This window comes from Jaculus jaculus, chromosome 1 (assembly GCF_020740685.1).
Source record: "Jaculus jaculus isolate mJacJac1 chromosome 1, mJacJac1.mat.Y.cur, whole genome shotgun sequence".
NCBI lineage: Eukaryota > Metazoa > Chordata > Mammalia > Rodentia > Dipodidae > Jaculus > Jaculus jaculus.
Genome location: NC_059102.1, coordinates 92,243,717 through 92,268,962, shown reverse-complemented (window position 1 = coordinate 92,268,962; position 25,246 = coordinate 92,243,717). Strand labels below are relative to the sequence as shown.

General features: G+C 38.9%; 1 protein-coding gene across 13 annotated transcripts in view; it reads left to right on the top strand.

The window, feature by feature from the left end:
• The window catches only part of Elavl2 (ELAV like RNA binding protein 2), a 230,341-nt gene that overhangs the window by 75,136 nt on the left and 129,959 nt on the right, over window positions 1-25,246 (top strand). For 5 of the 13 annotated variants that reach the window (XM_045132399.1, XM_045132325.1, XM_004658402.3 and 2 more), the window contains exons 2-3: window positions 4,235-4,325; window positions 7,044-7,287. In XM_045132399.1, coding sequence (XP_044988334.1) covers window positions 4,254-4,325; window positions 7,044-7,287 — 316 coding nt within the window. In that variant the 5' untranslated portion in view covers window positions 4,235-4,253. The remainder of the gene's footprint in view (window positions 1-4,234; window positions 4,326-7,043; window positions 7,288-25,246) is intronic. The other 8 variants (XM_045132355.1, XM_045132391.1, XM_045132369.1 and 5 more) reach the window with 3 other exon arrangements.

Here is a 25,246-nt window from a genome sequence, read left to right as displayed (position 1 = left end):
AACTGACAGGTTATCCTTGTCATTTCAAGTACTTGGTTGGCTGTTTTCTTGCTTAATTCAGAAAAATCAGAATGTATGGTAAGATAGTACTTTCATGATGTCAGTGAGAAAGGTAAAGCATTTGCTGTCTCCCAGAAATGTTGTCTTCCAGAAAGCTGCTTCCCCTGCTCTTATCCATAAATGCCAGTATCCATTTCACTGGCTAACTTAGTTCTCTGTCTGGAGTTCTCCAAAGGTGATGTTTCTTGGTTATTTCAAACTTTAGAGCCAAATGTCTTCATTTTACCTTGTAAGTTGAACTTGGCTGTTAGAGAAAGACTTGAAGTGACTAGAGGAAAGGTACCACACTGGTTTGCCCTGGTGCTGGGCCACCAGAAGAATTGAAAACCTAGCTCCAAGTAAGATGGACTCCAAGGTCACATCTCATGCAGACTTTTTTTTTTTTTTCTTTTTGGTTTTTCAAGGTAGGTTCTCACTCTAGCTCAAGCTGAAATATCCAGACGATTTTAGCTTGAAATAGTTGCCCTTGCCTCTAGCCATGATTCTCTTTGGAGACATTATCACTTATTTTTGCCTAAACTTTCTTAGTATCAAGTTAAAACCATTTAATACCTATAACTTATAAGCATGATGGGCTTCTAAATTTTCTTGCATCATTTTCTGTCTGTATTTATCATTGGCTTCTGCCATTTTTCTAAATTCATACCTAAATCCCATGTGCTTTATCCTCGAACCCCACTAGCCAGAGGCTTGTAATACACATATGCCAACTTATGAGATTTGCTTTGGCTTTGCATCTTTTTCCCCCTTAATATTTCCAGGTAGGGTTTTGCTCTACTGCTCTAGCTCAGGCTGACCCAGAATTCAGTAAGTAGTGTCAGGGTGGCCTTGAACTTGTTGCAGTTCTCCTACCTCTGCCTCCTAAGTGCTGGGATTAAAGGTGTGTGTCACCTTTCTAGCTGGCTTCCACATCTTTATAATTGGCAAGTTGGTATGACAGATTGAGTTAAAATCATGTAACTGATCACTTGAAAGATAAATGGTGATCTTTTTTGTGCCATGCTACATGTATATAGGAATCTGGATCTCAGTGGGTGAGGGTGGCTGATGTAGTGCACCAAAATTTGTAATTATACCTCTGGTATGAGATGCTTAGACTGGGATAGAAAAACAAGCATGCATTAGGGAAGGTGGCTTGCTCTTTCTCCAACTTCTGAGGAAGTGTGCCTTGTTCTTTGTCTTTTCACATACCTGAAATGGGGTGAGGTGGTTTGGGTTGAGATCCTTCTTGGCAGATGGAACTGCATGAGCAGACCTAGGGCAGAATGCACTGGGATTGTTTGAGGCACAAGAAGGGGCTTGTATTTTTCAGGTTTCTGACTGAGCAGGCTGGTAACAGTAGAGGACTTCAAGTATGTACAATGTTAGCATTGAGGATCTTGCATTTACAGTGACAGGTAGCTGTGGATGGCTCAGGAAAATCTTCTGGAAATAATGTGAATTAGGATGAGGAGGGTTTTTGGAGATGGTATAGTTTTGTAGTGAGAGGAAGATGAGAGGCCATTAGTTGGACTTTTTAATGTTTTAAGGTTTAGCTTATGGTAGATACATGCTCCAACCACTAAGCTACATCCCCAGCCTGAGAGGTCAAAATAGGATGGTAATCATAGCAGTGGAGTGATGGGGCAGGCAGAACCAGTCGTACCAGAAGCTATATAGTAACCATCTCAGTATCCTATAGACATTAACCTACAGTGGTCTGGTACCCACATAAGGTGGTTCAAGGTTTTATTCACCTGACAGACGTAATACAAGATTAGCTTAATGAGACTTCTCAGAATTGAAGATGTTTTAACTAGCAGACTGTCTTACTTGGTGGCTGGCTAGAACAGGGTTGAAGATAGCAAACAACTGATTAGCTTTTCTTTTACTAAGAATACTTGGAAATAGAGACTTTTATAAAAATTGAATTTGAAGCTGGGTACACGCCTTTAATCCCAGCACTTGGGAGGCAGGGGTAGGAGGATCACCGTAAGTTTGAGGCCACCCTGAGACTACAGCATGAATTCCAGGTCAGCCTGGGCTAGAGTGAGACCCTACCAAGAAAAACAAAAACAAGAACAAAAAAACAAATAAAAAAAACAATTGAATTTGGAAAGCTTCTATGCCTCTAATTGCCTTTTAGAAGTGAAGTACGCAACTGCAAGAAGGTAATGGCCTCCGTTCTCTCCCTCTTGAATCAGCTGTACACTCCTGCCATACCATGCCTTACCATTATCTCTTAAAGCCAGTGCAGAGTAGAATATTCTAGGTTGATCTGTGCAAAAGTGCCTTTTCATAAATAATGACATGGAGGGCAAGAGGAGGAAAAGCAGCCTGAATTGGGACAATTGATGTCTAAATGAAGAGATGTACATATGTTGAAACATTATTTTTTAAACCTTAAAATTAATGGCTCTGTTTCCCAGGAATATAGCCTTTTTATTCCTTTCCCAAGCGTTTCAGAGCAGTGGAATCTATAAATAGCACACAGCCTGGTTGTCTGTGGTAGATTGAGTAGAGCAGAATCGCCTTGTCCTTAAGTGAAGGGGAAGTAGCTTTACATTTTTAGCAACTGAATTGTTGGCTAGGATAAAGGTAAGGGCCATGTGAGCAACTTATTTATAACTTCCCATAAAGGTGTGTGTCTGCCTCAAGCGGGGAGGTTGTCTGGGTGCTAGAAATGAAAAAGTGCAGTGGAATCACTTTCCATCCATGGCCTTCTCGGTTTCACTCCTTCAGTCAAGTGATTGTTCACATCCCTGGTGTTTTGAGAAAGAGGGGTCTATAGATTAGCTCATTAGTGTCCACCTCCTATTGAATAGAAGGAATAGAGGCCATTAATTATGAATCCATGGTTTTATATAGTGAGGGATTTTAAGATAGCCACCCCTGATGGTATTTGGGACACGAATTGAGGCTGTTGGGTGCATCTTCATGCCCTGCACACTTGTCTAACCCCAGGTGGGTTCTGTTACAGATATTAAAACACTTGACTTTCACAGGATCAGCTGGAATATAAGTAGATTCTCTGAAATAATACAGGGTTAGACGGGATTCTGTGGCTATAGTGGGAGGAGAGGAGTCAGGCATTTTTTATGTATGCTGTGAGTCGATGTTCAGGAAACAGACTGTCATTAATTCATTGCCACCAAGGTGAATAAATCACAGCCAGGCTTTACTCTAAAGATGAAATTTGTAAATTATAAAAAAAAGCACAAGACATTTTTAACCATTTTTGTTTGTTCATTGCTTATTTTTGGAGCCCAAGTTTTCTGATTGCTATGCTGGCCATTAAAGCATATACATCTATACTAAAAAGTAAACTTCAGCTTCTGTACCAGTAACATGGACTCTGCTTAGTATTCTGGCAAGTTGTAATAAGTGGTAAATGGCCCATTGACTATTGGAGGTCTCATAGCAGCACTAATTTCAAATCGTGCTGGGTTTACAATTTACATATTAAAAATGTTCGCTTATTTTGTTCAGGGACAAAACTGACATCATATACAAGCATTACTCTAAACAGTCCTATTTCTTGGTCCAATTATTTCAATTGAAAGATGCTGGTTTACTGCCTCTTAGTATATGTGAGCAATTCTCAGTGAAACTGTTAGAGACCAGTTTGACTATAGAGGCAGAATAACCTCCGGGGTTTTGATTCACTTTTAATTTTAAGTCCCAGAATTAAGGATCATTTGTAGTATAATGTAACAGTGTGGGCAAATACAGCTTCTCTTAATGCCCTTTTGATATTTAGGAGAAAGAGTGCTTTTATGCAAAGTAACCACTTATGAGTTGCATGACTGCTTTTCTCAGTATAAAATTTCATTCGCATTTCCCTCCTCCTACATTCCTGAGAGGACTGCATGCACTATCTTGCTTCATCTTTTTTATTTTATTTTTAATTTTTGAGATGTAGTTTAAGGTAGTTCATTAGGATAGATGCCAAGATAACTAGTTAATATTGTTTTAAAAATCAGGCTCTTAATTAAAAATGCTTACATTTGTGTAAGAAAACTACATGTTAAAATGAATTTGGAAAGATTAGATTGGAATTGCCTCAAACTTAATTAAGCCACACTGCATGGACGTGCTGGGAATATCAATACAGTCACTGTAAATTTTGTACAAACTGATTTGTTGCGTTATCTTGCTCATCTAACATACGGTACTTTTTGTGTCCATATTGCAGACGGCAACTCCAAACTAACATGGCAGTCAGACTGTGTGATGTGGCTTCTCTGCTTAGAAGTGGTTCGTGGGCAGCAGAGCCTTGGACCGGGGTCTGTGGGATTTTTCTTAAATTCTGTAGGCTACTTTTTTTTAGCATGTTGCAGAAGTGCCGAGGCCATACCAAACACTTGAACCTTTGATTTGGCATACTAATTAATCTTACCTATTGTGGTATGGCCATCATGAGGACTTACAGCACATTGCAATTTTAACTAACTGTAGCAGTATCCGTAGATCAGAACCATGCTCTAGTATAAAACTTTCTATAATCAAAATCAGGATTTAGTGCAGACTCCAAAGAGTGACAAGCTGTTTTCTTTACAAAACAAAAGTTTTGGTATGGTCTGAATACTAAGTTACCGTAATTCTTTACATTCTGTTTACTATGTATTTTTTTGGTTACTACATTTTGACGTTTACAATTCCTGTTGCAAAAAAAAAGTTGAAATTGTAAATCTGGCTGAAAATTATTTGCCCAGTAACTGTTGAAAGACTGTGCATTCTATGAACAGTTGTGTTGAGCCTCTCAATGGGATATGCATTATTTGTAAAATATAGCACATTGGTATCATTTTATTCTGAGCAGATGGTCCTATAGCTGAGAGATGCTGTAATTTTCAGCGTACACAGCCTACTGCAGCTGTTCACTTGAATGTTGGCTTAGGAGATCATTCTTGCCACCTGAACATAGAAATAAATGTGCAATTAAGTGAGGAGTTTGTTGTCCTTGCTAAGTCCTGCTAATTTCAGCCAACGAACACTTTTATATTTTCAACTTCATCCCAATGAGCTTTAGTCCAAATCTCACACTTAGGGTTTTCATACTTTCTACATGTACCCTAACTTTTGAATGATGACTTATTTTAATTGACCTTGGCCACTCGCCTCTACAAGTTCAGTGTTTTCATAACTACTGGGCAGAGGTAACCCTATGAGAATATTGGTATGGAGCAATCTATAGCTGCTCATTTTGACATTGAACAGCTCACTTTTATTAGAAAATCTGAAACCTCCCTTCTTAGTTTTAAGTAGATTGGTTTATCATAGTATAACTTGTATCTTAGAATGTTTGATTTTTTTCTACAAATTTCTATTTATTTATGATTCTTTATCTCTTAAAGTATTTGCTAAGAATGCTTACCTGAGAAAAGTAACTTGAATCTTGGAGAAAAAAACATGCCCATTTCTCTGACAGTGAAGATGTGGAAAGGGTACAGGTCATTCTGTTTCTGAACTACAGTGGATTGAGTGTTTTTTACCCTCCCAGTACTGATCCTTGTCTACTCTGACTGGTCTAAATTGGGTCAGTGGACCAGTCTCAGTTGGCCTGATGTGGCCTTCTTGTAGAAACCATCTTTTGCTACTGGAGATTTTGCTGATGTATCCTTCTATTTTTCTTAGGCAATTTGCTTTTGAAAAGTCTTTTTTTTTTTTTCCTGTTTCCTTGTAACCCACCCTCTTTCCCTATATTGGCTTTTATTCTTTGTCTGGAATTCTTTGCTTTTTGTATATGAAAGCTTCCCTGAAGCTAACATCCCATCAGTTAGACTTGGCAGTTTAGAGTTGTTCTTTGGGGGAGCTGAGAGGTATAAGGATGAGACAGAGTGTAATTTCTTCCCTGAGGCTTTGCTTTTTGGAACTGCCCCCCACTGTCTTGGCTGTCCCAAGGAGATTGGTGTTGGAAAATCTGGGACTGTTGTGGCTCTTTTCTACAAATAGCACAGGATTTTTTTTTTAAAGAAACTAAGTCTAAAATTGCTTATCAAGTGATTTTTTAGAGTCATTTGAACTGTTTGAGACCACATTCTCCAACTCTGCTATTTATCTGCTATTTGGAGTTTTATACTTTCTTTACTTTCATTTTCAGCAGGCTTAGGCTGACCCATTTGGAAAAGTTGATATGTTTATGTTATAGTTTTGATGAACTGGATATGTGTTTTTGTTTTGCTCTGAAATCCAAGTCAAGACAAATCTCATACTGAATTCTGTGGGGATTTCATTTTGATGCTTTCGATCAGTCAGTTGCCTTGTTGTGTTGTCTTTAGCTGCCAAGTTTGACAAGAGTGGCCGATAGTTTACAAATGTTGACATGATATTCATAGTTTTACTCCCAAGATATCTTCCACATCCCTTTTACTTCCAAGCAGATCAAATCTATTTTTCTTATTTCTTACCAATGATAGATGTATGAGATATTGTCAATCAAACATTTTTAATATGTAACCAAAACAGTACATGTTGAAAATTTTGTTTTTGAAAGTTCTCTTGCTCCTTGATTTTGTTAATGGATGTCTGTCAGTTTTAAAACATTGAGCCTCTTAGGCTAACTAACAATCCTTTTCAGAGTTAGTAGGTCATTTTTTAGTTTATTTTAGTAGCATGCATAGCAATTTATTTTCTAGTGTGATTTTTATTCAGAGCTCAGTTCAGTGCCATTTGGCACTAATTTTTGGCCTTTGTGGACATTGCAGGTGAGTGAGGTGTTGTGTGAATAGACCCAAAATGTGATTTAAGAAAATGCTTAACATTTAAATTGTACTTACGTGCATGTATGGAGAGAGAGAGAGAGAGTGTGTGTAACTCTAATTGTCATCTTAAGTCAAATAGCTTAATATGAAGATTAGCGTAGGTGTTGCACTTTTTGTTGAAGCTTTATTGTAATTTCAGCAAAATGACTTGTGTTTAGTGACAAGTGTTTAAACTCTTCAGTAGAATCTCTAATAGGTTGTGAAATATGAATTCTGACATTTCTTATTTTCTCTTTTTAGCAGGTAATTGCTGCCATGGAAACACAACTGTCTAATGGGCCAACTTGCAATAACACAGCCAATGGTCCAACTACCATAAACAACAACTGCTCATCACCAGTTGACTCTGGGAACACAGAGGACAGCAAGACCAACCTGATAGTCAACTATCTTCCTCAAAATATGACACAGGAGGAACTAAAGAGTCTTTTTGGGAGCATTGGTGAGATAGAGTCCTGTAAGCTTGTAAGAGACAAAATAACAGGTATGCATTCTTATGTAGGTCTTATTAAAGATCTTGTTTCAAGATAGGAGAAAATAACTTTGAATGTGTAAATCATTCAGTGCTGTATTTTAACATATTTGATTTTCTGTTCATGACTAAGCAATATGAAATTAGTTTTGAGACTTGAAAGATTTTCTTTTAAAGCACAAAATACATTTGGGCAATCTATGCTGACAGTATATATTTTAGCTGGAATTTTTTTTTGGTAGTTTTTTTTTTTTTTAAATGAGTGAGAGCTAGCGAGAGAGCACATGCTGAAGGGAGAGAACTGGCAACCAGGGCCTCCAAACACGGCAATAGAACTTGACATGTGCTTCACCTTGTGCAATTGCACCACCTTGTACCTCTGGCATACATAGGGTCAGGAGACTTGGACCTGGGGCTGTAGGCTTCATAGGCAAGTGCCATAACCACTAAGCCATCTCTCCAGCCCAGGACTTTTAAGCTGTGCTGAGATAATACCTTTGAAATGCCTTCAGAGGATAATTCCTTTGAAAAATGTTTTAAAAGTATATGTGTGCATGTGTCTGTCTGTCTAGATGTTAAAAATTCTAAGTTCACCTTTAGTTTTTATTTCCCATGAGCTTACATTATTGAACATTTCAGTAATGAAAGTATTCTGTTTGGGAGAGAGAAAATAAATCATAAAATATATTTCCCTTAAGTCAGTTTTAGTCCTTTGGCTAATAATGTATATGACAAAGTAATTCTTAATGTTCAGTCCTTCTGCTAATAATGTATATGACAAAATAATTGATAATGTTCATTGTCAGTGTATCAACACTCATGATCTAATCTTGAGAATAACAAAACTTTATATTCTGTTCCATAACAAGGAGAGGTGTGTCCCACTTATGGCCAAATGATGGGACATTTTGAGTCTTAGGGAGTAGAAAAATCTTAGTGTATTTTTAAAAAATTTGAGTACATTTTTAATTAAGCCAAAACCAAATTAAGGATCATGTTCTTGGGATTGAAATGTTAATGTTCCTGAGTACAGATGTTTTCAAACTCTGATACCATACAATGTAGGCATACTCCATGGGATTTCAAGCTATTGCTAAATTTGAGTGGCAGTAAGTACAGTTGCTTTATGTGATTTATAACCAATACTATCAAACTGAATATTTGAATATTTTAAAAGCTGTGTGAGTTGGGTGTGGTGGCTCATGCCTTTAATCCCAGCACTTGGGTGGCTTGAGGATTGCTGTGAGTTTGAGGCCATCTTGAGACTACATAGTGAATTCCAAGGTCAGATTGGACTAAAGTGAAAACCAATAAACAAATAAATACCAAAATCAATTAATTAATTTAAATAAATAAAAACACTGTGAAAAGGGAACTAGAAGTGTGAACTCTTTATGAACTCACGTGACTTTGTACAAGTTAGTTCTTGGCTTCAGTTGTCCTTTGCTTAAATGAGGTCTAGGGCAGAGCAAGAGGTCATACTGAGGTCAGTTTGAATTTCCTGAGCTTAACTCAGGGCTCAATGTCTCCAAAATATCCTCGTAAGTTCCTAGAGCCATAATCTGGGTATGGTCTCACTGTCCTGCTTCCTAATGCTGCCGTGTGATATTCACAGAGAGATCATTATTAAACTTGCAAAAAAAAAAAAAAAAAAAAAGATTGCTACCAATACCAACTGAGTACTTACATTTTAACTAATTTTATTACTTTAGTGTATACCATGATTTTGTTGGGGAGATTGTATATTGTATACTAATAATTAGATAGATGACATTGTTAGTGTACATTTTTCTTTTTTGTGGTATTGAACCCAAGCTTCACCCATGGTGGATAAGGCTCTATCACTGAGATAGAAACCTACCCCATGCTTCAGTTTCTTTTGCAGTATGAGGCTAAAGAGCATACGTGATTAGTAGAGAATCACATTTTGTGACAAACTAGTGAACAAAAGGCACTTCTTATATCTCTGTACAGTTTGCAAAACAATATCATTTGCATGTGGACTTTGAAACTTACTTGACATCAGTGTTGAAATTGGATAAGTGGCATGGAGGCTTTGACACAAATTTTTGTGATTTCTTGTTTGGTTACTCCATGGCCATTTTGAAAAGTATAGTGCATGAAAAAAAATCACATTTCTTTATTAAGATACTAGGTAAGTGAAGATATTAAAGAAATCACGCTTCTTTTATATGAGATGCCATAGGAAACATCTTAGAGATCCCCTCCCCCCAACTTGGACAGACTTGAATTATCTTTTTTTGTTGTTGTTTGTTTTTTTGAGGTAGGGTCTCATTCTAGTCCAGGCTGACCTGGAATTCACTGTGGAGTCTCAAGGTGGCCTTGAACTTATGGCAGTCCTCTTACCTCTGCCTCCCAAGTGCTAGGACTAAAGGCGTGCACCACCACTCCCAACATCTTATTCTTTATGATCCTTTTACAGGGCTGTTATGTGGCATAAAGGTATGTTTGAGCTCTACATCTTCATACCCTTTGGCCCTGGTTCCAGTGTGGTGAACAGCATGTGGCTCATCTGAGACATATAATTAGCTCCTGGAAAACTGCATTTTTCCTCCCATCTATTTACCTTTTTTCCCTTTTGAAAGTGTAACTTTGTAGCTCAGGCTGTTCTTGAACTAGCAGTCAGTCCTCTTGCCTCAGCTTCCCAAATGCTGATATTACAGGTATGGACCCCTAAAATTTTTTTATAAATGCTCCAAAGCTTTTACAGTTTTTAGATTGGTTGTCAGGAAGTTTAATCTGAAATTTTTTCCCTAACTTAATGTGTCAGTGGTAATGGGTATATTCATAAACTGAATGCAATAATAATGCAGTCAAATTTTAAAGTTAAGTGGGTGAATAGGAATGTTGTAGATCTCTACTTATCTAGTCTATTTGGATTTGCGCTGTTGGCATCTTACTTATATGATAAGTTAGTGGCTCATGATCTGATCTAGTTTAAGTATAAATTTCCTAATTAAAAAGTTCTTTTTTAAAAAAAAATATTATTAATTGAGAGAGAGACAGACAGAAAGTGATATTACGTGTTTTTGTGTGAGCACACAAAGGCCTCTTGCTACTGCAAATGAAATCAAGATGCCTGCTCCACTTTGTGTATCTGGCTTTACATGGGCATAGGGAACCACCGAGCCATGTCCTCATTATACAAAATTCTATTTCTTAGTAATTTTTGATTATTTTGCTCCATTCATAAGTTAGAATTAATTCTGAACACTTGCTCTTTGCCAAGTAGGCTTATCTTTCTAAGAAGGACTCTGGAAAGGCTTGGTAAGAATGTGTGGAAGTTTGGACCCTTCCTTTGGAGTTGTGCATTAGCTGTATTATTCAGCTTCTGAGTATATATTTTAGAGATGGGTAAGAATTCTTTAGTTTCCTTTTAATTGTCCAACTCCTATGGAACAATCGAGCCAAAATCTTGTATTTTTATTTTTGTAGGTACATGAACAGTAATTGTCTGGGGGTACACACTTTTTTCTAAATCATAATGATGATTAGAAAACTCTTATCAAGTACAAATCTGTCTACTTAGGAAAAGTGTTTCCCTTTCCAGAGTCTTATGAGAGAATATGTAATCTTCAGTCTGTCAGTGTTAGCAAATGAATGCCATTTGATAGAATGAGGATTAGGGGAACAAAAGCAAATATTAGTGACCTTGTGGGCCTATGTTATGTTTATAGGTAGTTTGTGGGGCTTTCCCTTTAGACTTGCTCCCAGCTAATGTTGCTGTCTGGTTCCTGTTTTCAGGCATTATCATGAAATAAATCCCTTGCCGTTTACAGCTTAGAGGACATTGGTCCATCCCTTGTAGCTCTTAAATGGGAGTTGTCAACACCTGGCGATGCCATGCTGCCTCCTAGAGAGCAGAATGGATTTTCTCCTGTAAGGCATGGGTCTTCTAGCATTAGAGCCAGAGAAGCCTGGAGGTGACCTCAGCCAGCCTCTTCTCATTCTTCCAGCAGACATTTGATTTGTGAAATGACTAGCCCAAGGCCACCTCAGCAGTTCAATAGTGTGAGTGCTTGTTTCCTGGAATTTTACTTGGGTATTTCCTATTTTCCAGTTGTAGGAGTCAAAGGTCACTTTAAAAATCAACCACAGGGTAAACTGATATAGCAGTAGTGAGATCTACAATTTTTAGTGTGCACCAACTGGTCATTTTTGGTGAGATTGCTGTCTTTGGAAGGGAGTGGAACATTTTTGAGGTCAAGGACAGAAGGGCACACATGGACAGGAACATCCATGCTTCTGTAGAAATATGCTCTGGGGTGGTGGACTTGGATATTTTAGTTCTCTGCCCCTAACATAGGTTCTGTTCTGGGAATCACAAGTATCTGTTGAAGTGTGGCCACTAGGACACCTGCCTCTATCTTAGTTATGACAATTGCCAGAAAATGCAGTCACCTAGGCCCTGTCGAGATCTCCTGCATAGGCAAGTCTCAGAATGTTCTAGATACCTGGGAGTTACCCATGAATTTTTCTGTACATTTTTCTAGAAGACAGAACCAGAGATTTCCCAGTGTATGTCTTTTGGTGAGAAAGATACATAGTTGCAGTACTAAATCTGTCACAAGTTTGTTGGAAGTGTTGTCCTCTCTTCAGCATTGTCTCTGGTGAGATAACTCCTGGGGACAAAGGCCAGAGATGGCAAGGTTCAAAGTTACTGATCTGAGTCTTTACGGCTCACCTTGCCCAGACAGAGTGTGTCCCCATGCAATTAGTTCTTAAAACACCAAGGCAGATTGTTCTGTCTTTGTCATTTCTCATTTTTTTCTAAAAGCAAGGCTAGTCAGTTCTGGGTAGAGACCTCAGCTAATGAGTGGTTCTTGCTTAACTTGATGGTGGTGCCTCTCTCATAATCTGAATTGTTTAATGGTGGCTTCACTGCTAATGCCATGCCCTTCAGTACCAGTTAGACAAAAAGGAAAGACATTAACAAAGGAGACAAATGTCAACTCCAGGGGCCCAAAGACACTATGCAGATGTCCATCACCCCTGAACAAGTCACACGGGGGGGGGGGGGGGGGGGGGGGGAGGGAGAATAACTGTAACTTCCTTTTCTTTCCATTAGGCTAATGTAGTAAAACCTTTGAGTGTTTTTAGTTTTGTGAGAACTTTAAAACTGTTTTGATCCTTGTGTATTCTATGTGAACACTAATTTTTAAGTAGTATTTTAATGTTTTTGATAATTTTTATACATAAATGTAATATGTTTTGATATCAGTCCCCTCTATACACACCTTCTTGTGAGTGGGTGGGCAGTGACCGAGTAAGCCCTGCTGTGAGCCCCATGTGCTTGTGCTGTCACTTTTAAAGGTGGCAGAAAGCTGCTCATGCTCCCAGGTCTGGAGTGCATGAAGTTGGTGGGGGGAAGGGGGTAAGTGCTTGGTAGTGCCCAAGCTAGTATGTGAATTGGAACACAATATTTAGATTTAGTTTTTGATACCAGTGGCTAAATCTGAACATAAAGGAAATCATGTAGCAAGTTTGTGAAAACTGGTAATTATAGGTATTGGTTAGGAAGTCTACAGGGGAAATAGATCCAAGAAAAGTTATTATTACTTAGCAGGGTGTGGTTGGTACAGACTGGCCTCTGCACTGACTACCTCTAATGAGAGTCATTCTTCTCTTACTAGGATGGGATGGGGAACCCATTCACCTGGGAGAACTTTTGCTTGCTTATGGGCAGAGAATAGAAAGTCAGAGAACTATTGGTTGATTTGTGGATCCTCATTCATCTTCATCTTTAACGCATTAAAGTGAACAATCTTAGGGTGATACATGTTGGATTTTCTGAGGCATGAAATTGAGTTATCCAGTCCATCTTTAGAATGTAGTACAAAAATCCTTTTGAATTTTTAAATCTCTCAGTACCTTATTTATTTGATTATCCTAACATTAGCTTTGTTTTCTTTAACTTTCTGTCTAAATTCTGAGTAGGTGGAGCATTTTCATTAGTATCTACTGAAATATTTCTTTTGATATTCCTGAACAGAGGGCTTGACCACTCAAACTGAAATTGGGCCTCAGAACTTGCCAGGTTCTCTTGAGCTTCTTGTACCTTCATTGACTTTTCAACTGCACCGTTGCTGTTGAAGTCTGGGTGTACAAACTCTCAGAGCATAGATTTTCAATGAAAAGGTCAACTTTAACAAATATTTTCTGGCATTTTACTTGTGAATGTCATTTGATTTGTTAGGACTATATACAGTCACTTAATTAGTTTCTTTTGTTTTTTACTCTTTAACTTTCTTTTCTCTTTAAAGTTAGAGAATGTTATGATTTTGACATCATTGGGGGCCTACTTTATTGGGAATAGTACATATAATATATTGGTCTTCTTAATTTTTGAGACAGGGTCTCACTGTATAGCCCAGACTGACTTTGAACTATTTAGCCTAGGATGGCTTCAAATATCCAATCCTCTTGCCTTTACCTTCTGAATTCTGGAATTATAGGTATGTACCACTCCAGATGTTTCATGTGGTCTTCTAGTGGTCAAGTAGCATTGGTACTTCTTCCAAGTATTGTGAAGGAAGAGATTCTCAGATAAATCTGTGATCTAATTGCTCAGCAGTCGACTGGGTCAGACATCATCATTTCTAACTTGTTCTGATGTAATCAGTCTAAGTGCTAAATTAGAGCAACTAGTCTAACTTGAGACTTTATGCCTCCTTCAAAGAAGGAAAACTAACACATTACATTAATTTAAGCTGTGTTTTCCTACTATAGAAAAGTTAGAGAGGCAGTCTCCATGAGCATTAGCTGTAGAGCTGTAACAGAGATGTCTACTGTTACCCTTGGGGTCAAGACCAACCTGACTTTAACTTGTGGCCTTATAGAAGCTGCTTGGTGTTGATCTTTAATTTCTTCCAAAAGTCCTGACTACAGGACTTTTGTACCCTTCAGTAAACTTTGTAAAGTAACATGATGGCAAGAGTTGCCTCATTTTTGGAAATCTGTTTTTGATAAAACGCCTCCAAGAAGAGCTGCTTTTTTTGTTTTGCCTTGTAGGTGATTTGATCACCACAATTGATTTTTCTAGGGTGTGGGGTAAAACAGAAATGGGAAGTACAGGCTGAGTGATGACACTGTGCAGCCCAAAAAATCTTGAGTACTGCTGTGTGTGGTTTGTGTGTGTGCTATTCAGAATGAGTTTACCTTACTTTACATAGGAAAGTTTTTCCTGCCAACTTTCCCCAGTGAATTATTACTGGCCTAGGATTTAAGTTTAGCCATGAGGTATTGTTTAGATAAAAACTATCTGGGGATTGGTTGTTCTTTTATTGGCATGTTCTTCTTCAAGATGAATAACCTGTTGATATCAATCATAAGTACTCTTAATAAAATTTGGATTTCATTAACAAAGACATGGAGAAATATAGAGAACTTTGTGCTTGGGAGAAAAGAAGCTCATCATTTCTGTAGTGTTAGTAGATCATGGGGTTTAGAAAAACCAGCTGCTGCTTTTTTTTTTCCTTCTGTTGAAATATTCATTGAAAACATTTGAGGCAGTACTTCATCCAGTTATCACAGATTCCACAGACTTGTGTGTGTGTGTGGGGGATGGGGCCATGGTTAACTTTGCAGATGTAATTTTACATCTTGTTTTCCGTGTGTGTGTGTGTGTGTGTGTGTGTGTGTGTGTGTTAAATCCTTATGTGTATTGTGAGTTAGCATTTATTTTTAGGTCTTAATGAGTTCTTTTCTCCTCATTGTTGTTTTTGTAGGGGCTCTGTTTTCTTCATAATGTTTTGATTTTGAAGGGAGCATATACATGGCCTATCAGTCCTGCATCCAGCCTCTAGCTCAACTAGAATTTGCATTTTTTAAATTTACTTATTTGCAAGGAGAAAGGAGGAAGAAAGGGAGGGAGAGAGGGAGAGACAGAATGAATAAGAGTACACCAGGGCCTCCAACCACTGAAAATCAACTCCAGAATCATGAACCACTTTGTGTATCTGACTTCATATGGATGCTAGAGAATGGAAGCTGGGTTATTAGTCTTTGTAGTCAAGCACTTTAACTACTGAACCATTTCTCCAGCCCAGAATTTATACTTTTTTGGTGTTGGTTAATAGGCATGATTATTAACTTGAAGGTTACAAATGTCCTTGACCCCTCCTAATCTGTTTGCCCTTGAAGTAAAGTTCTTCCCTTCTCCCCTCAACCCCACCTTTAAAGAAAGAAAGCTTATTGGAGGTATAGATGTGTGTAAACTGTTAAACCAGAATCATTGTGTTGTTTTCAAGGTCATTGGAACCCAAGGGAATAAATAGCTTTATTTCCTCACATATTGATGCTCTAATGGAGTCTTAAAGAGTCACTCACTAGTCATTAATGAAGTTCCTCCATGATGCTGTCTTCTGAATTCTTCCTGTCCTTCGTAGTCTGTGAGAACTTTTTTTCATATCACTAAAATAAGTTATAGCTTTGCTTAGCCCACTTCTTCTATTGTTGTTGCTTGTGTATCAAACCAGTTGACATTTCTTCATGTATAAAATGCAGGAGCTCTCCTGACTGATGTCTCCCATCTTCTCTCTAGCATTCTGTGACTTTTCTTTTGTGAACCTGAGTACTGTTCTAGCTCTAATTAAATACAGTGCCAAGTGGTTTGCTGTGTGTGGTGTACACAGCAGCAACCCTCTCAAACAGAATGATTTAACATCTGAAAATTTCATGATATTAAACTAGGTTTGCTTTTAGCCCATATATTCTTGGTATTTCTAGGCCTTTATCTAAGGGGTACGTTCCTTCATTTGTTATAAGATCCAAATATAGAACTAATAATTCCGATTTGAATTGTGTTTTATATCAGTAATTTAAGTGCTAGAAATCAGGAGCTTTGAATGTTCAGTGTATTATGTCCCCCAATTTCAGATTATAGAATATTCAAAGCTAGACCTGGTATGCTAGTTCAAAATAGATACAGAATTTTTACTTCTCTGAATGTGTATGTGGAATCAAATATTTGAAGCTCACCTTTATTTCTTAAATCTATGTATGTATGTATGTTTGTGTATACTTATGTGCAAGAAGAGAGAGGTAGAGAAACAGAGGATGAGTGCTTCAGGGCTTCCAGCCACTACAAATCAGTGCCAGATGCATGTGGCTCTTTGTGCATCTTGCTTTACATGGGCCCTGGGGAATTCAACTTGGATTTTTAGGTTTTGCAAGCAAGTGCCCTAACTGCTGAGCCACCTCTCCAGTCCTGGACCTTCTCACCTTTAGAATAAGGAGTGCCTGGTAATCTGTCCTGGCTCCTGTCTCTAAAGAGCCACTTCCTTTGTGGAGGTGGGAGGAGATACTGCAGAGGATGTCAGGCTAGTGTGTGTGATGCTCATGAAGTTATGGGTGAATAACAAGCACCACAGAAAGAGCAGTGAAGCTTAGCCATGCCCCAGTTTAATAGAAGCTGGCCTTAGCACCGGTTCTGACACATACATAGGTATTTAGCACATTTCGGGTGATGTGGATAGCTGCTCAGCTGCTTGACGAAGTCCAGTTCTAGTCTTTGTCATATGCTTTGAATGTATCCCATATGCATGTTCACTTAAGGATTATTGTCCTGCACTTGTGTCATGCAGAAAACAAATCCATTTAAATAAAAACTGGGCCCCAGTTCCACTTAATACTAAAAAATGTTATCCAAAGTGATAGGACCATTTTGGATTATGCCACTTTGGAAACTTGTGCTTTGTTTATGCTAGAGTGGTATTGTCTTTAATTAATCTATATATTTTGATTTCCTTTTTTATTTTTAAAGGTAGGGTCTTGCTCTAGCCCAGGCTGACCTGGAATTCACTATGTTGTCTCAGGGTGGCCTCGAACTCATGATGATCCTCCTACCTCTGCCTCTGAGTGCTGGGATTAAAGGCATGTGCCACCACACCTGGCTATATTTAGAGTTTCTTTAATCTTTACTAATCATGACACTATTTCTAACCCTCATTATACTGACTAACAACTAGGTTATGGGGGAAAACTCATTGATAATCATTATGCACATTAGCAAACTTGTTGTTTTTAAAATATTTTATATTATTTCTTTGAGAAAGAGAGAGAGGATAAAAGAATGAGCACAGGCACCCAGGGCCTCTAGCCACTGCAAACTAACTTCTGAGGTATGTGCCACCTTGATCTTGCTTACATAAGTCATGGGAAAATAAACCTGGGTCTTTTGGCTTTGTAGGCAAGTGCCTTAATCACTAAGCTATCTGTCCAGCTCCAGACCTGGGTTTTGATTTAAATATAATTAGTAGGTATTAGCCACTTTGAGATTTTAGCCTGACCTATTTTGTACTAGTTAGCTACTCTTGAAATTGCCCATTAAACAGTATGTTAGATGGCTACTCCTGGAACTGAGGCTTATACTACTGGTATACATACAGCATTGTAAGTTTTTAATAAAATCTATTGTGATAAAATATACATAACATATTTGTCATCTTAAGCATGCAGTTCAGTGCACTGAGTACACTGACAGTGTGCCTGCTGGCTGCAGGAGCATCATTCCACTCTTGGTGACTGCATTTACTCTCAAATGTTGCCTCTTGATAAGCTCAGAAGTCATTGCATGTGTTGGGGCCTAACAAACCCTTCCTGTGTTGTATGAATTTAAAATAAAAACACTAATACTCCATGGTTAAGCTCTAAAATTGTATTTATTTGTGCTAGATGGATCTCCAGGCCTAGTACATGCTAAACACATGCTCATTCACTAAATTATATACCCCTGGTTCCACAGTTAAGTCTTTTTAAATTTTTTGTATTATTATTATTATTGTTGTTGTTGTTGCTGCTGTTTTTTTTTTTAATTTTTTTTTTTTTTTATTTGAGAGCGACAGACACAGAGAGAAAGACAGATAGAGGGAGAGAGAGAGAATGGGCACGCCAGGGCTTCCAGCCTCTGCAAATGAACTCCAGACGCGTGCGCCCGGCTAACGTGGGACCTGGGGAACCGAGCCTGGAACCGGGGTCCTTAGGCTTCACAGGCAAGCGCTTAACCGCTAAGCCATCTCTCCAGCCCGTGCTGCTGTTTTTTTGAGGAAGGGTTTCACTCTAGCTCAGGCTGACCTGGAATTTACTATGTAGTCTCAAGGTGGCCTTGAACTCACTGCGATCCTCCTACCTCTGCCTCACAAGTGCTGGGATTAAAGGCCTGTGCCACCACGCCCGGCTTTGTTTTATTTTTATTTATTTATTTGAGAGAGAGAGAGAGAGAGAGAGGGGGGGGGGGAGGGAGAGAGAGAGAGAGAGGGAGAGAAAGAAGTAGTGAGAGATAGAATGGGTGCGTGAGGGCCTCCAGCCACTGCAAACAAACTCTAGATGCATGCGCCACCTTGTGCATTTGGCTTACATGGGTCCTGGGGAATTGAGCCTTGAACCGGGGTCCTTAGGCTTCACAGGCACGCAGCAAGTGCTTAGCCGCTAAGCCATCTCTCCAGTCCCACAGTTAAGTCTTAATTCAAGCGTCATGTGGACTTTTCCATTCCACTCTGCCTACTTGCACCTTTCATCCATTACCTTTTCAGAAGTTTTTCATATTCCCAACAGAAGTTCTGTACCTGTGAAACAATAAATCCACATCTCACTGCCTTAGTCCATGAAACCATTTTCCTATTTGTGAATATATGAATATGCCTATGGTAGCCACCTCGAAGAAGTAAACTCATATAGTATTTGTCATGCCAAAGAATTTACAAAGTAAGTTACAGTGCTTAATTTTCCTCCCTTGGGCTATGTGGATTCTTTTGTGTATTTTATTCCCTTTTATCTCTACATGGCCTCTTTGTCTTCAAACTCATTTCTTGCCACCTTCCCTGTAAAAGAAATACTTAGTTAAAAGTGTTTGTATAGTATTTTATCACATTGCTGATCCCTTGCAGGGGTTTCATAGTGTCTGTTTGTAATTCTTCAGCCTGGATTAGGTTACTTTTGTTCTTTCAGAAGTTGCAGATCTCTGTTAAAGTAGCATCTAATGGCTAGCTACCCCAAGGAGGAGGAGACAGAGACATGAACCTCAAGATGGGGAAGAAGAACCCAAGGAGTTTTGCTTCCTTTACACATTTTCCACTTGTTTTTCCAGATTATCTAGGCTCGAACATCTGTGTGGGGTCTTAGGACACATTTCCAGACCTGCTTCACGTTATATCACTGGATCCTTTCTTCTGCTGAGACCCTAAAGTCTTAGCAGATTTCTTAAGTAGGGAGAAGCCAAATAGATGTTGAAATTACCTTCTGAAATTTTAGTTTTTCCATTTTCTCTTTCCCTTCCTTAATATTCCTACATATTCCTCAAAAACTCCCCCATCAAAAAGGCTATCAATTCACTAATAACATCCAGACCTTTATGGTGGAGCTAGTCTATTATGTTTTCTTTTGAGATGACAGGAACAATAATTCTTGTTAAAGGAGTTAATTGTCTCTCTGAAGCACCTTTGGGAAGCAGATGCTGATCTCTGTTGACTTTAATGACAGATTTGTGGTTATTTTTGCATGGATGCCATTTCAGACTGTGTTTCTGAGTACAGCAGTCTTCCTTTAAATTTTGAGTCTTGTATTTTGGCCTCCTGCCTTTTTAGTCAGTTGGCTCAGCCAAACACCATTCCATTATTAGTGACTGTATTTACTCTCAAAACTTGGCCATTGATAAAGGAAAAACAGTTGCTTTTGTGTTGGGGTTTAACAGAAAGCTTTCCCTGGGTTTTAGGAATTTAAAAATGATAAGCAATACTTCTTATTGTTAAGGTCTTTAAAATTTTGTTTTTTAAAATATTTTATTTCTTTATGAGAGAGAGAGAGAGAGAGAGAGAATGGGGACATCAGGGCCTCTGGCCACTGCATACGAACTCCACACACGTGTCCCCTTGTGCATCTGGCTTACATGGGTCCTGGGGAATTTGCACAGGCAAATACTGTACCCACTAAGGCATTTGTCCAGCCCCCCAAAACTTATTTTTTGATGTTGGACTGAAGCCAAGGTTTTGCACATGCTAAGCACATGTTCTACCTCTGAGCTATAACTTTGGTCCCATGATTAAGGTCTTAATATAAACTTATTTATACTTTTCCCCACGGTCTGCTTTGTCTGTGTTTATGAGAAGCTATCAGAGTTGTCCATTGGGGGTAAGGTGAGTGAGGTAGTTCTGTCACTAGAAGTGCAGTGCAAAGTACTTATACTTAACCTGTTGTGTGGTGGTCTTTTGTCTTAAGACTTTTGACTGTACCCAGGAACCTTGACCACTGATTTCAAGGCAGATTGATCCAGGCAGTGTTCTGAGTCACCTTGTGGTTGGGCAGAGGGCTGAGAATTGGTCATATTGGGGACTGGTCATGTTCTATATTGTTGCCAGCTTTGTTTCTGAGCTAGGGTGTTGAAGCAATATCTTCTGGTTCACTGAATGATTTGTTGATTACATTGCTTGATACAACCCTTTAGTTGAACAAAAGTGGGAGAATATCTCTTCAGTTCATATGGAAAGATTTGTAAGGACTTTCACGAGTTCAAGGAAAAATTCTTTCATGTTTTTACAGATTATTATGTATGTGAATTTTCTTTTCTGTTATGTAGTTAGTGGAAAAGTACTTCTCAAGGACAGGGAATATTTCCTTCTTCTCCCTGCTGTGCATAGCAGGAGCTAGGAGTCTTAAAGGACTCAGAATCAATTAGAAGCTTTACCCCCAGACCTTAGATGGCCTTGGAGAGTAGTGGCTCTTATCCTTTTCCTCTTCCTCCTTTTTTTGGGGGAGGGGAAATATTGTTATTTGTGTGTGTGTGTGTGTATATGTATATATGAGTGTGCCAGGCTCTCTTGCTGCTACTAACACCAGATTTGTACACCACTTTGCACCTTCTTTTGTGTGAATGCTGGGGAATTGAACCTGGGCTAAACCATTGTGATAGCCTCTCTCTCTCTTTTTTGTGGTGGTGGTGGTTATTAGGCTGGCCTCCAACTCATAGCAATTCTCCTGCGTTAGCCTGCTGAGTGTTGGGATTACAGTTGTGAATATCAGGTTTAGCAGGACCTAAGCTCTTGAGGAAATAATGATAGGAGGAGATGATGATGATAACCTCTCCTGTGTAGATGAAGTTTGACGTCCTGCTTAACTCTGAAAACTGGTTTATAGCACCTCTGCCCTCATGAAAACTTGTCTCTTTCAGTGAATTTCTTTTTACTGGATTGAGTGAATTTGTATCACTTGTGAGTTAGATTATAATGAAATCATGTTGTGTGATTCATGTGTCCAACACTTTCTATCAGAGGTCAGTTTTGAATATACCTCAAAGGAAGGGTATTAATATTTGGTTGATCTTAGCTCAATCTAGAAGAGAGTAACTTGTGTAATTGTTTAGGATGTGTATTTTGTGCATACATTTCACTTGCTGGTCTCCATTTTTGTGCCTGATATTAGGTTTCACAGGGACATTTCTATACCTCTATATGATGTATTTGGGCATATTTCCCCATGTGCCCCTACCCTACCTTTCTCCCCTTCTCTCTCTTCCTTTGTTCCTCTACAAATGTTTTTTTCTACTTTCTGTCATACAGACATACATGGTTTTATATATCTGTATAAAATCCAAGATCCACAGAAACATAATTGTCTTAATTAATATGCTTACTATGATACTGATAATTTCTGTTGCATTCATTTACCCTCAAATAACTTGCTTTTCAGCACTATTCACAATAGTTATCCATTTTTAAGGCAGTCTTTGGTTCTCTTGGAGGAGGCTTAAGTCACTTTCATCTTTACTTAAAGGGCGCTTATTCCTCCTAAGTTACTGATGCAGAAATAGTAATTGTTTTTTAAAATATTTTATTTTTTTATGGGGACCAGGTAGGGAGAGAATGGGTACATCAGGGCCTCTAGCCATTGCAAACATACTCTAGATGCATGCACCATCCTGTGCATCTGGTTTTACATGGGTCCTGGAACTTGAACCTGGGTCCTTTTGCTTTGCAGGCCAGTGCCTTAACTGTTAAGCCATCTCTCCAGACCAGAAATGGTAATTATTTAAAAATAAATCTAGTAAATTTGATGCTCTTACCTCACAATCTGTGTGAGTGCAAGTTTAAAGGAATAGAATGGGGTGTCTGTTCAGGTGGCTTTAAATGAGGACATAGTTGTGGCACAGAGAAAACCTGGCTGTGATGGCACTGGCTTTGAAAAGTGATAAAGAAACCATTTGTCTCAGGTGGCTTCGAGTTGCTGGACAAACACCTACTCCAAAACAGCTTACTGGAGAAAAGGGCTTATTTACAGCTTACAGATTGCGAGGGAATACCACCAATGGCAGAAGAAGCTGGCTTATTTCTATAGATCCAAGCAATAGGGACACCACCAGCAGCCAGCTCTGAAAAACAGCTAGAATTCCAAACTGCTCTCTGCACACCTTAGGGCTGGACTAAAAGATCCATTCCCCTTGTAGCAGGGATCTGTCTGCTAGCGGCTCAAGTTGCAAGCTCGATTTTAATAACAAACACCTGAGTCTATGGCACCATACATTCAAACTACCATACCATTGAAGAAAATCTTATCTTAATTGGGCAATAGATTGTACATTTAACAAACATTTAAGAAACAGTTCCTGAACCAAAGATCTTCCCATATGTGGAAAAGAAAGCAACTGAAAAGGGTATCTGGGGGCTGGTGAGATGGTTAAAGTGCTTATTTGCAAAGGCTGACAGCCTTGGTTCAATTCCCCAGAACCCGTGTCCCCCCATCTCTATCTCCATCTTTTCCCCTATTCTTGCTGGTAAATAAATAAAAATTATTTACACACACACACACACACACACACACACACACACACACACGATTTTTTTTTAAGGCAGCTGGGCTTTTGGTGGACTGGGGAAAAGAAGTCAGTAGGGAGGCATTGAGAGTTACATAGGATATCACTGTTCTTCGTGAGTTCAGCAGTTTCCTCTCCCTTCCGTAACCCATAAAACATAGTATTCTGATGTTAACAGATCTTTCTTGGAGATTTGTGTACTACCTATCAGGCTGGCCTGTGGGCATGTTGGCAAGACTTTCCAAGGTGGTAGGGCAAAAGCCAGTGAGGCAAGAGCAGAAGGAAGGAAAGAAGACAAGGCCTTGGGAAAGGTATAGGACCACCCTGATGGCAGTGAAACCTGTGCTCATGGAGCAGCAGGTGAATGACAAGGACCACAACTTCTTCACTCAGGAGACCACAGAGATGAGCTGTCCCTGTCACTGAGGCCTTGCCCCAGAGGAATCTGTAAGTAACTTGGAACTTGAGGAGACCAAGTTCACATCTCAGAAGGTGAACCACGAAACAGAAGCCTTGAGACAGAGGAAAACCACCTAGGGGGATGAAAATGAAGTATAGTGCCTCTGTACAATGGTGTTTATGGGGTGAAGGATGCCCTCTAGCTGGCCAAACTGGCCAAACATCTGCTAGATCTGAGAGGTGGTGATCACATCACAGAAGAAAAAAAAAAATCCATGCCTTTTTGGACACAGTGAAGGAGAAACGAAGACACCAATTGGTGCTCCCAGGGTTTTTTAGGTCACTGTCCAGCACTTCAGTTTATTTTGGCTTTTGCGCCTCCTTGGTTTGTGTGAAATCTGCCATGGAAGATTGTGGTGATGACACACTTAGGTCCAGAGAGACCATACTAGAAAAACACAAAGTTCTTTGTGCAATTTATTGATGAATCTAACCCTATGACCTTGTCTTGTCATGCACACGCAGTGCTGAAGATGCCCAGTTATAAAGGTAATGATGAGTTGTTAAGCATTGTCATAGTTGTTGTTGTTTCATTAGGATATCAATTGTGGATTCTCCAGTTTTATGTCCTGACATGAAGTGACCAATCCTGAGTGAGAATTTCAGATGAAGACAGAGTCACGTGTGACTGTTTGTCTAGCAGATGTTCCCTGTGGAGTTACGGGAACTCAAAAAAGCACATGGGCTATGTTGGTTCATAGATTCAGGGATAACTTGCTACTTGGATGGCTGCTGCAGACTTTAATTTTCACAAACCAGAGACTTAAACACTGGTCAATCATGCCAACTGAATGTGATATTTCCTCTAAATTCTGTGGTCTATGAACTATAGTTCATATAGGGAGAATCCCATAGGAACAAAAAACTAAAAACTCCACTGGAGCAGGCTTCATCTGAATGGTCACTAATCTGAGGCACCTGAAATTTTTAGTACTTGAGTAAATCAGAACTGTAATAGAGAGATGTACAAGAGATTTTATACATGGGCCACATTTACTTCCTTGCTAGTGGTAGATGTACTTTTGTAAGTGTAGGATAAACAACTCAATTATAGTATAGTAGAATTTCTTTTTCAAATGTGTTTCAGTGTATACATATTTTCTATCTGGAGAATGTCTTACTTGAAAAAAAAATAAATTGAGTAGTCTGAATATAAGTGAAATACCTTAATCATGTTAGTATCAACCGGAGAACCTAGTGAGCACCTCAGTGCTCACATTGTATATTCGGGAGCAGGGCTCAACAACTATGTGATCTGACAGCACTCAAAATATTTTATGGTTTTTCCCAAATAAGAGATCAGTTTATAACATAGAACTATTTTCTTCCCTGGTCCTGTATAAATAGCACTGAAAAAGTTGTAAGCGACAGAATTGGAAAGTTCTTTGACAATAAACACTGTTGAACTGGAAATGAACCAAATGGTTAGTGTTTATACAAGTTTCAATCTTTGGTGATTTTTTTTTTTTTTTTGACACTCTACCCCAAGCTGACCTGGAGTTCACTATGTAGTGTTAGGCTGGCCTGAAACTCCCAGTAATCTTCCTACCTCTGCCTCCCAAATGCCGAAATTAAAGGTGTGTACCACCATGCCTGGCATTGAGTGGTATTTATGTAGAATACTCAGTGTTTTGTGTAACATTCTCTAGCGTAGGAAGCTCTTTAACAATACTGACTTTTTTACATGTGTCT